Source organism: Scophthalmus maximus, chromosome 3 (genome assembly GCF_022379125.1).
Source record: "Scophthalmus maximus strain ysfricsl-2021 chromosome 3, ASM2237912v1, whole genome shotgun sequence".
NCBI lineage: Eukaryota > Metazoa > Chordata > Actinopteri > Pleuronectiformes > Scophthalmidae > Scophthalmus > Scophthalmus maximus.
This window is the reverse complement of record NC_061517.1, coordinates 9,000,377-9,012,411: the sequence shown is the minus strand read 5'-3', so window position 1 is coordinate 9,012,411 and position 12,035 is coordinate 9,000,377. Positions and strand designations below refer to the sequence as shown.

Genomic DNA, 12,035 nt, shown 5'->3' with positions numbered 1-12,035 from the left:
CCGTCCACTTTTAATGACGACATGACAGTGATGTGAAAGAACGTTTATTCCAATGGCTGAATCATTGCAAAGCGATTACAAATGTTTAATAGTGCGTGATCATACACATTTAATACAAAATTAACATTCGTATCAAAAATAATTAAAGTTACCTTAAAAGCGAACGGGTCAGGATGAAATGTTAATTTGATAACATAAAATAGAGGTGCAACAAAAAATATATTTTGTATGAAATAGCTGGTTATTCTGACTATAATAAAATATCACTGATGTCATAGAAGAATAATAAGGTTCGGATATCAGGGAATGTGGTTCAGATTAACTTGAATTACTACCAGTAACCTTTTTTTTCTAAGATGCATGCATGCATACAAATTGCCCATAACAATATGACTTTCTTAGTTATGTTGTGATAGTTTGTCACGAGTAAATCGACTTTCTGTGTAGCCTTTAAGACTGCTTATTCAAGAAGCAACAGCGGTTCTACTGCTTTGTAGGAGCTTCATGGTTAAATGCCGCTGCGTTTAATCTGTTTAATGACAAACTTAAACAATGTCATTACTGCCGACATGGCAGGGAATGCTCCATTATGCAGTAGAACTGATGTGTCAGTAACATAATCAGATGTCCACTGGTTTGGAAGGTAAGCAACTTCATACGCAGCCACTGCAATCACATTACAGTACAGCAGCAACAGGTAGCGGGATAGTTATCTGCATTCACTTTGAATTCATTTCCGTAAACAAAGTATATGTTTGATTTCCCTTTCCACAAGTAGGTCACCTTGGTTACAGGGATCAGCTCTATGGTTTGACGCTGCAAACAAAGAAAGCAAATATGAGCAAATATGTTAGACACAGACAAAATTGGGGTTTGATCACAAGTATCATCCAATCCAAACAAATGAGTTTATATTATATCAAAATATTGTAAATACCTGCTGTAGAATGCGTGATGTCTGGGAGTACTTGCCCTGGTGTTCATTGACCAGGCGCTGTGCATTATTCACCACTGCAGGGTCTGGGAAGCCCATCACTGGGTATACCTGCACAGGGTGATCAGAAAGATATGAAAAAGTGCTGAATTACCATCAAGGTCCACCTACACCAGTGACCTGAACCCATTGGACAGTACTAGCTGACTAATCAATCACACAGTATCTAAATGGGACCATAAATTAAAAAATGAACACCTTGCTGTATTGAAGAAGACTTGAACCTAGGGATTGCGGCCATAAACTTATTAGGAAAAGGTTTGCTGATGTTATAAATCAACTAGGAAGTAGGGTCATTTTCTCATAGACTTCTAAAGAGACAGACTTCTTTTTGCAACCAGTGCAGTCGTCCTCTGCTGGTCATTCAAAAAAATACAGATTCTAGGCAATTCCCGAAATTTGCTTCACTCTCCGGACGCGGTGACAACTTCCATTTTTATATACAGTCTATGATCACCATCTATTTAAATTAAGATTTATTTATGGTTGATTGTGAGAAGTGCAATGGTGCACAGGTATGACCCTTTGAATATAGGAGCAGTATTAGTCCTCACACCAATGACAGTACACAGGCTACAGAATGAAAGCAGCACATAAGCAGGAGCAGCGTTCAGCCTCCATCAGTGTCACACAGGATGTGTTGAGCCACAGTGCTTTTATGTGGTCCACCCATTTCTTCACAGTGCAGAGAGCCTAATACACAATCGATTTGCTGTATTGATTAGAACCTTACTGAAACACATCAGCTGAGTATATTGAAGATGCATAGATGCAGGTAAACTGGGGACATTTGTTCCACTAATAAGCATGAGTGGTTATCACAAGAGTTCAACAAGTCAGGGAACAATTTGTTTGTTTTGAGTTTACATTCTAACCACATATATTTTTTTCCTCCTGGGAAAGTAAGAAATAATCTTTTACCATGTACTGAGAGTCTCTGAAAAGCTCCTTGCCAGACACTGTGCTGAGGTTGTTCACCTGCAGTCCGCTCAATTGTTCAACAACATAACTGTCACAGTTGTTGGTCCTGAAAGCACACACGTAAAATAGAAGACATCCAGTTGAATTTTAGAACTGTTTAACGGTAATTTAAAAAAATTAAGTAACCATTAATTTTGATGACCTCCAGATCATTAACAAAGACTTTCACCGCTTTAATTATGTCGGGCACTCATCACAGATAAACCATGATAAGGAAACCGTACCATTTCACAGTGAGGTTGATGTAAACCAGAAGCTGCTGTTTTCCCTGACACACGTCACATTGTTTTGATCCTTGCCCATGACAGTGGCTGCAGCTGAAACAGAATAATGTTTAATAATTAACAGTATATTTGAGGGAAAAGCACAAACTGTAATGTTTATAAATTAGAAATCTTGGGTCAATGCTTACTTGTCCCTTCCTCTTCCATTGCATTGGTGGCATCGATCATCTCCGTGGCGGAAACCAGATCCATTGCACACCCAACAAACTTTCTGACAGGACCAAGAAAATAAATCATATGATCATGTGAATATCTCACTGAAGGACTTCATGTAATCTTTTCAGTGTAGTCTGTGGAAATTACTTACATTACCAGCGCCGGCACAGTCTTTGCAAGGTTTTCGCCCCATTCCCAAACAAATGTGGCAGCTCTGTAGATTAAATGGTACTCATCAGGAAAATTCTTGAAACATAATTCGAGGATTTCTTTCTTCTTCCCCGGACATATTGTTCCATGCAGTATTGTTATAGTTTACCTTCATAGATGATGTGTAGGGAACCTTGATAGTCTGTTTGTCATCCAGAAAAAAACTCGGGATTTTAGCTGGAATATCCCAAGGCCCTGGAGGTGGTTGGGCGAAGGCATCCACTGGCTGACCTGATCCAAATGAAGCAACATATCAGACCATCACTGAGGAGTCACAAAAAATGGCTGACTGACAGCGGGAATATTCAAACAATTTATTGACAATTCGATCAATAAAATCACCAACTGTTTTGATTATAGATTGTTTAAGTAACAACATCTGCTGGTTCAAGCTTCTCAAACACCAGGATTTGGATGCTTTTGTTTGTTCTGTATTGCAAATTATTAATCTTTGTGTTTTGAAAAATGTAATGTGAAGATATTGCTGTGAGCTCAGGGAAATTCTAAGCGCTTACTTCACTGTTTTCTGGCATTTTATCATCAGAACAAGTAACTGAAAAGAAAACTATATAAAAAAGTATTTTAGTTAGTTAGAGATCCTGAGCAGAAGATGCACAAAGTGACAGTAAAGTACCCTTATATGGCTCGTGACTCCACTCTGTAGATCTTGTTTCAGTGAAGGTTTCCAGGCGGTACTAAAACAAAGAAGGGTGTGTGAAAAACAAGCGTTAAAAAATTAAACAATCTACAGACATTTTTTTTGCTTATTAACCAAAACTACTATTCAAATTAACAATTTTATTGATTTTCATTCTGGTGATTTTCCAAACACGCACATGATTAGACCCCCTCTTACCCTGTATGTATTGAAAGCCTCCATGTTGGTGATCAGGCCATCCTTTGCCGGTGCTGAACTGTAGCAACACTTGCTGGAGGCGAACAGCACTAACGCCTCCCGAGCAGTGTCTTCAGTTATAGAAGGGATACTGCCAAGAGTGAAAGAGTGATACTTATCATACCCCCCAAAGCACTGAGCTTGCTTTTCATTCTTAAACCACATCATGGAAAATGTTTAGTGATCATGTTGAAAGAGAGGGAATAGTTTGAGCCTTACTTCCAATGTGGTTGTTCAGGTCCAGGCTCAGGAGGGACAACTGGGCAAGCGGGCATGGGAGGGGGCAGAAATCCACCTACAGCAGATATCAAAGTTTTTTGCACTGTTTCATTGAATTATCCTGCAAGCATGTCATTCACAGATCTTTCAATTCCTACAGTATACACTTAGTGACAACTTTACTAGGTAATAGGCTTTGACAGATACTGTCAGGGAGGTGTTCATTTAACTTTATTGAAGTTGTAATTTGCCAGGGGTATATAACTGAAAATCCACAAACACAAGGAGAGTAAGACATTAGAAATACATGCATATAACCAGTACAAAACCAATGTTTACTACAACTTCAGTAACAATCATAGTTGATTTAACAAATTTGACATAATCGTGGCCATTGTAAGATTTGTAAATGTAGAATATGCGGCAGAGCTGTCATATTAGGATAACTTCTGCTAAAGATTTCTTTACTGTTAGGTAGAAATCCACACGCAGTGTGTTCAATGTGTAACAACACATTTTTGTGTGTCATATTTTAACACATCTCTTCTAAGAGTGTGTTGAAAAGGGAATTCTCATACTGCCCCCCATGCCCACACAACTTGCACATACCACTCCATATAAACGGGGACTTTGCTGTGAACTTGCCAACAATATTTGGTCACATTTGCCCTCCGTATGTATATATGTATCTATCTACATCATTGCCCATTTGCACTTTGTGTAACGTGTACATTCTTGGCACATATTTGTTGCTATTTATTTATTTATTTCTTTCTTCATTTCTTCATTCATTTATTTATTTATTTATTTTTATTTATTCTGTTCATACAAATGTATCTATTTATTCTTAGTCATTTCTGTTTTTTGTTTTTGTCATTGTTTGTCTGCTCTATGTGCCTTACCTTAATAACCCCCTGGGGATAAATAAAGTTTTCTTCTTGAATCTTGAATCTTGAATTAAAAGGGAGTTTTTTCTCTCCATGCGTCACCAAGTTGCTTGCTCATTGTTGGGAACTGTTGGGTTTCACTGTAATCTTGTGAGGTCGCGACCTTACAAGGTAAAGTGCCTTGAGATAAAATGTGTAAAGATTTGGTGCTATGAAAATTGAATTGTATTGAATTGAATCATGTTTTATCCTTATGAGGCACTTTTATACTGGTGTCTGTGAAAGGTGCTATATAAATAAAGGCGACTTACTAACTTACTTACGATTGTGTACAGTGCTGTGCAAGTGTTAGGCACTTTAAGTGTTTAGATTCTTATCCATCATGCAATATCATCAGTGTGGCGTCTGATCAGCCCCAAAATTGCACTCGTTTAAAGAGGTAGGTGCGGTGCACTTTACCTCCTCCTCCTGCCAGTGTTCCTTCGTAGCCAGGCATGCTGTCAAACACGCCGGCCGGAGGAGCGCTGGGGCCGTCGGCAGCGGCACCAGCAGCGGCGGGTGGGGCGAACATTGCTGTAACAAACCAGAAGAACCAGTTCAGTCGTGACCACAGTTTAACACCAGTAGACTTTCAAAAATGGCAAAAGATTTCCAGCTTTACGCAAACGAGCATCGGATATAAAACAGTGTACGACTTCACAGAGCTCTTTCTGTGGGGCGATCCAGCTGACTCCTCGGGCTCCCGAGTAACAAACACGTTTCTCTACATTACAACACAGGAAGACACGTTGGTCGTGAATGGGGGACTTACCCTGCCCCTCCGTGTTAACATCCATTCTGACAGGGTTTCACAGCAACAGTTGTACACTAAAGCATCACAGACAATGGCTCGGTCCCAAATGAAAACCTGACTTGGATCGATGAGACGCGCAGCTCCAGCCGCCGCCGCGCTGACACAAGCCTCAAGTTACCTGCGGGTCGGGAGTGACGTCACTCTGAGGCGTGCTCCGTACTACGTTACAACGGAGCCGTGTGATTATAACACTGGTACTTGACTCTACACACGGGTCGTAACCGAATGGGGTTTTGGTTTTTTTTAACACTCAGCGTAAAAGCGCATATGCGTCCGTGTGGCTCACCTGGCCGCCCCCCCGCTGCCAGGGTATAACCGGGGTTGGATATTCCGTAGTTGCTGTTCTGCTGGCTGAAAGTAACGGGAAACGAAAGTGAAGGCAGTGTGGGTGAAAAACAATTAGTTTTGGTATAAAACACTGAGCGATCGGAGGACACTCACCTCATAATGGGCTGATACTCCATCTAAAAATCGCTGGAAAACAACTTCAAGACCAAAATTAAAACAGATCAGACAGTGCACCACCAATCATCATGCGACAACAAAAAAAAGATTCACATTTTTTTCACACCCCAGCCTGGTTCCCTGCAGATGTCGGTCAGCTGGCTTAAAAGGGAAACAAAACTTCAGTCCATTTCGGTGTCCCTGGTTTTAGCTTGAGGTTCAACAGTCTGTCATGTAGTTTATGCCCCCACTCGGACGGAAGCCCCCCCCCCCTCCCGATCATATGCCCAGATCCCCCCAGTCTGTCCAGGAAGTGCGCATTAATCGTTGTAGGAGCTGTAAACAATAATGAAAAGTGGGCGTACAGATACGTGTGCGGTTTCCGACGTAATGTAACATTCATTAAAACAACATTCAAAAAAGAAACAAATCCAGTGGAGCACAGACGCTGTAAAGGAGCTTGTAGTCCTGATAAACTTCCTTACGTTGTAGAAGAACTCCTCTACCCATAAGCCCTTGCGACACTCGCGGAAGTCCTTTTCTTTCCTTCCGCCGTCGCCGAGGTCCCTTTTGGATTTACATCGGCGGGTGAGTCGAGACAATCTACGATAATCCGCACGATTTAAAACATTATTCGAACATCTAGATGTGGGTCAGCAATCATAAACGAAAACTCCACACGTGTTGGATAATATTTACCTTTTTGTCAGTTTGTGTACGTGTATCTAACGTGTGGCTCTGGAGCGAGGTGCCGATGCTAACGCGGCGGCTCCTCGCTCTGCCCCGTGAAATGGAGCTGTCGATCAATGATGAGCGTTGTTAAATAACAAGTACCAGTTGCCAACGTGGGTGACACGTGAATAGTTTAATGTGAATTGCTCGGATTGAACTGCCGAAGCTGTTGCTGCTGGAGGAGGTGTCATGGTGGCTAGCTACCTAACTAAACATTGAGTGCACGGTAGCTCATAGCTAGCCGACTTAGCCCATCACGTTTACCTTGAGGCTCACGCCTCAGAAAAATGGAGGGACATTTGATTGATTCAATAGTCGGACACTTAGTGAGAGCTGAAGTCCACAAACAATGCAATGAATTGGGGGCAACATCCCCCACACCTTGTTTAAATATGGCGAGTTATTAGTTTGCTAAACGTTAGTGCACGTCGTGTTACAGTTGTAACATTGAAGCTGACAAAACATGCCAAGTTGGTTTTAACCCTAATTTCTGTTACTTTTGTTTTCCCTTCCCAGTCACCATGGTAGCCCTCAGGCCCCTCACAAAGCCCAAGATCGTCAAGAAGCGAACCAAGAAGTTCATTCGCCATCAGTCTGATAGATATGTCAAGATTGCGGTAAGTTAATATAACATTCTGGATGCTCAGCAGGGTTGGAATACGTCGTCGGCTTTCTAGGGTTGACCTGCAAGCAATTCATCTGTCTTTTTCACATCACCTGCAGAAAAACTGGCGTAAGCCCAGAGGTATTGACAACAGGGTCCGCAGGCGGTTCAAGGGTCAGATGTTGATGCCCAACATCGGTTATGGTAGCAACAAGAAGACCAAGTACATGCTGCCCTCCGGCTTCAAGAAGTTCCTGGTGCACAATATCAAGGAGCTCGAGGTCCTGATGATGAGCAACAAGTAAGTTGTGCATGTGCACATTCTTTGGTTTTGTCTTGAGAGGCCTGCTGAGAGTTGTCATTTCACTTAAAGCTCGATGTAGTTTGGTTAAAGCTGTTCAAAAAATTAAAGGAACATTGAAAAGAATGCTCAATTTTCAGCAGTAGTGTTAATTATTTTGACTGGATTGATTAACCATTAAATGGAGCAAAGAGATTGCATTTCCAAACTTTTTCGACAGATTGAGCTTTCCAAATATTCATTTTTGTGTCTTGAGAACCAGGAAAGAAATCCTTTTACCTCCAGTATTTCTGTTGAAGTGATGACGGAAGTCTTTCACAGATCTATTGAAAACTAAACCAAAAAATAAGAGCCACCACATGTTTGTATACCCTAAGGGCAAAGTGAGTGAAATGACTGCTGAATGACAGATTGTTACTCATGTTACTGTTCCAGAAGTCAACTTAGGATCTGATGTTAATAAATATCAGCTAACACAATAAATATCGCTGCTTTTATGGAGCTCTCAAGTCAAAGCATTAGTGAGGTTTGTGACAGTTAAGCACTGAGATTGAAATAATAACCCTCCAGTCATTAAGCACAAAGGGCTTTTTTTCAATTACTTTGGAGTTGTGAACATTTTAAGGTTTACCAAGCAATGCATAATGATCCTCGGGGCTGTAGTGACGGACTCAATCTGTTGCACAAATTACTTTTGGACATCGTTTGTCCAGGAAACTCTCTAAATAACCTCTTGCTCTTTATGCGCACCAGAAAAAACCTTGGATGTAGCGTTGCTCACCTCACCTGAAGGGATTGAAGTTTAGTTAGCTCCAGGTTTTTAAAACCAAGAAGTCAACTTATGAGCAGCAGTGGAGCAAAGTTCAGGCGAGCAGTTAGCAGCTACTTTGACCACAGATCAAATCACAGCCCTATTTAATGCACTCATCACAACCATTCTGTCGTCATATTGATCCCATTTACGACCAGAGTTTGACTGACTGACCAACAAAATGGTGACACTATTGTTCAGCAAATGTCAGAGCAGAGATTGAAGTGATCTGCTGTTCATAGTATTGATTACATTTAACTGCATGCTAAAAAAACTCATTCCCAGATTAGGTGATAAAGATCGCCCTGCAGTGCAAGGGCAGGGTTCAAATATTTGATTTAAAATGTATAATTTTTAAACTTTTGCAGTAGTACATTTGGATAGTCAAGCACTTCTTTAGAAGATAGTGTTTAAAACCCTGTTCACTCACATTTTTACCCCACCTGATTTTTTCAACTGATACTTTTGACAATTTCAGGAGACAGTTATTATGGAGTACACAAATCAATGAAATGCCATTTCAGTCAGTGAGATGTTTCTTAAGATTCTAATCAACCCAAGTTGAGGAAAAGCAAGACCAAAGCAAAAAATCAGTTTACTAAGCGTTTTAAGAACAAGTGATCTCTGAATCAATCTTACCATTCTTGGTGCTAATGATTTTTACAAACCTTTGCACTGATCACAGATGAATCAATATTTCAGAGAACATGCTTAGTGTTGAAATTCTGTTTTTCTCCACCTCCAAATTGATCCTCTGGACAATTGGTAAAGTTTAACATTCTGTGGTAGATTCTTCTTTTTACTCTTACTTTTTAAAACCAATACACCGCAGCTCTGCTCAGGACGAGAATTCATATTTCTGTAGTTTCAGTCACATTTATAGGGACAGCGAATCACAAGTCTCTGTATTTACCACTGCTTTCGTTACTTCTCCAGCCTCGTCAGGCTTTAGATCATGACCTTCCTTCACTAGCACGTTTTAGAAACTATTAACCTTTAAACATGACTGTGTTTGTCCGGTGCAGGAAAAACTGCAGTTTTGGCTCAATTGTTTGTTCATTAAAATTAACGTAGAGGAAAAACATTCTTGTTCTTTCTGCAACACAGGAGTGATGTGTCTTTATATTAACATTGCTGTCCAGCGGTAGAGTAAATTATAAGATTGGACCAATTAAGAAAAAAAGCTGCTGTAACACGTGAGCAGTATGATAATTACAGTATGACTTTTTAGTAAATCTTCTTTACGGCTTTATTGTATTAGAAGCAAAGCTTTATTTCTGGTGTTCTTGTGGACTCGAACCCTCAACACAACCACAGCCAAAAGTTCTGACTCAAAATTCTATTTGGTTATTTGTCAGTAACTGATTGGCCCCATTTCTTTGCCTCTGTAGGACTCACTGTGCTGAGATCGCCCACAACGTCTCCTCCAAGAACAGGAAACTGATCGTGGAGAGGGCAGCTCAGCTGGCCATCAAGGTCACCAACCCTAACGCCAGGCTCAGGAGTGAGGAGAACGAATAAACTGGTTATTCACAATAAATGTTTAAAAATGGAAACTGGCTTGTATTTTTTTTCTGCACTAAATTCTTTTTCAGCAGGATTTTTAAAGGAAAAATTGGTGTAAAATATGACATTTCCACGTCTGAAGATTTTACTAGTCTAATGGATGTGAATGATCATCACTACACTTTTTTTATTTAGAGTCTCATATCTGATGGGGGAGGGATTTGGTCCTTTTGGGCACAAACTTGAAATCGTAAAACTGGAATTTGGAACATTGGGGGGAAGTTATAGAGTGAATCTTGCTTCAGGGACGAATATAAAATTCCCCACCTCGTTCCAGATGACTGGATGCTGGAAATGAACAAAAGGGGCAAGATGCCCAAAGAAGAGTATTGACCCATATTATAAATGGAAGTGCCCTCATAACTTTGTGGAAACACTGTTTTGCCTTCAAGATGTGATCCAGGGACACTTTCGAAAGAGAAACTTGCCTTTACAGTTTCTGCGGCATTTTGCTATAACTACACCCTAACTCAATACTCCAGCTCTCTTGGACAAATAAATCGAGTTAGGGTTTTGCCAGATCAGAACAACGCAAATGTGAAAAAGTCGTTCCACAACACCAGGCAACTGTTTTGTTGCCTACAGGAACAGCTCCAAGTCACTACAGGGGAAAAACTGATCAGTTAATCAGAACTTCATGTATACAAAACAACTCTCCTCAGCAGAAAACACTCTGTACCCTGATTCTCAGCTTCTCTGTTCAGTTAGGAAATTTGATTTATTCTGGGAGGGTCTTTATTTTTCCTGAATTATTGTCGCAGTTACGAAAATATTGTAAAATCTGCCAAATGCCTAAATTATAAAACTATCAATTAAATATATTTATCACCTTATGTCCACTTATACCCACTGGATGTCCTGGATCTTAGTCTCTCGCTCTACACGTACAAGGTTAAAAAAAAGAGTAAATCCTGAACATTGACGATGCCAGCTCAGTCGCCTCACTGGTTTTGGACAAATACAGCAAGTCGGTTTGGCAACATGTATCGACGTGCTCAGACAAACCCTCGGCTGACATGCTCGTCTAATTGCTTAAGTTGTTATATCAATAACTTAAAAGAAATATTATCGGAAGCCAGCCGTTTGAAATGGGCAGCTCTGAATGTACATTGCTCTGCGATGTTCGAAGCCGACTCCCCGCAGAGAAAGTTTCCATTGCATTCTGGCAGGCAAGCTGTGCCCCGCAGCCCTGAGCCCTCTGCCATCTGTTCATGTATAACCTGACATGGCCAGAGATGCAAAAATATAACATTTGTTTAGCCAGTAAGCTTGTGACTGTTTGGATGTGGAAGAGTGATGTTTCCAATGCTGGTCGGGGGGAAAAAGGAGGCACATTGTTGGATCAGAATATAAATCTGTCTCTGGAGTGGGTTCACCTGAGAGGACTGGAAGTTCTCCAGAGAGGGAGGAGAAACACGGGAACAGCAGGAAAGGCAGAGACTGCGATGTCTGAGCGATGGTGAGAGTGTCAAGGAGAGGACAGAATCCACTGATCATAAAATGAACATGTCAGCAAAGGTGGTGTTTGGAAAGGGACGCCTCACTCCCAAGCAGCTCTCCTTTGCTTTCCCTCAGACAGATTCCCTGAGGAAAGGCGGCCGGTCCTCAGGAGGAAAGAGGAGGATTTTCTCCTTTTCTCTCAGATGTCGCCTGGGCGTCATCAGAGGGAGAGGTAAGGTAAAACCTACTGGAAATGCATGTGGTGTTCTTGGGAAAAAACTCAGCTGATGTCTTTAATATTGTGAAGAAAGATATGAAAACCTTGGAAGATACAATAATTATTATTATTGAAAATGTAAACTATAACTCCTATAAGTGAAGGCTACTGTGTAAACATTTTAAGATTGTCAATATATTAAAAGACAGTTGTAATAATATTTTAAAAATACGTTTATGTATGTATATTTGTTATATTCATATTATGTCATATTATATATTTGCCTGTTCATAGAGCATCTCTCATCTTTGACTAAAATATTTCCTTAAAAATGGATACTAAAATATGAGTGACACATCTGTGTCCTCTGGCTGCTTTTTTTGTTGACACACGCTGATATTTGCTGTCTGACGACTGAATTAGTCATTTTGCTTTTCATAT

At 40.5% G+C, this 12,035-nt stretch overlaps 3 protein-coding genes across 8 annotated transcripts in view; 2 read left to right on the top strand and 1 right to left on the bottom strand.

Annotated features, from left to right (window-relative positions):
• Positions 1-28: 28 nt before the first annotated feature.
• On the bottom strand, positions 29-6,202 carry ssuh2rs1 (ssu-2 homolog, related sequence 1). Of its 4 annotated transcripts, none has more exons than XM_035646166.2 (14): positions 6,051-6,202; positions 5,921-5,964; positions 5,766-5,830; positions 5,086-5,199; positions 3,740-3,815; positions 3,482-3,611; positions 3,260-3,320; positions 2,735-2,856; positions 2,567-2,629; positions 2,388-2,470; positions 2,200-2,292; positions 1,916-2,021; positions 938-1,045; positions 29-816 (listed from the first exon to the last, which is right to left on the bottom strand). In XM_035646166.2, exons 2-14 carry the CDS (start codon positions 5,941-5,943, stop codon positions 673-675), a joined length of 1,188 nt encoding a protein of 395 aa, XP_035502059.1. In that variant the 5' UTR covers positions 5,944-5,964; positions 6,051-6,202; the 3' UTR covers positions 29-672. The 4 variants fall into 4 exon arrangements, with proteins under 4 accessions (XP_035502059.1, XP_035502061.1, XP_035502060.1 ...); XM_035646168.2 differs by adding an exon at positions 5,438-5,597 and having other exon boundaries at positions 5,921-6,189; XM_035646167.2 differs by having other exon boundaries at positions 6,038-6,187.
• Positions 6,203-6,359: 157 nt separating this feature from the next.
• rpl32 (ribosomal protein L32) lies at positions 6,360-9,927 on the top strand. Its single transcript, XM_035646169.1, has 4 exons — positions 6,360-6,511; positions 7,172-7,272; positions 7,379-7,560; positions 9,763-9,927. The coding sequence occupies exons 2-4, from the start codon at positions 7,177-7,179 to the stop codon at positions 9,890-9,892; spliced, it is 408 nt and encodes a 135-aa protein (XP_035502062.1). The 5' UTR covers positions 6,360-6,511; positions 7,172-7,176; the 3' UTR covers positions 9,893-9,927.
• A 1,076-nt stretch (positions 9,928-11,003) lies between these two features.
• LOC118317457 (glutamate receptor-interacting protein 2-like) overlaps positions 11,004-12,035 on the top strand; it is a 30,230-nt gene continuing 29,198 nt past the window's right edge. Inside the window, exon 1 of one of the 3 annotated variants that reach the window (XM_047330962.1) lies at positions 11,004-11,609. In XM_047330962.1, the coding sequence (XP_047186918.1) occupies positions 11,438-11,609 (172 nt within the window). In that variant the 5' untranslated portion in view covers positions 11,004-11,437. The remainder of the gene's footprint in view (positions 11,610-12,035) is intronic. The other 2 variants (XM_047330961.1, XM_047330960.1) reach the window with 2 other exon arrangements.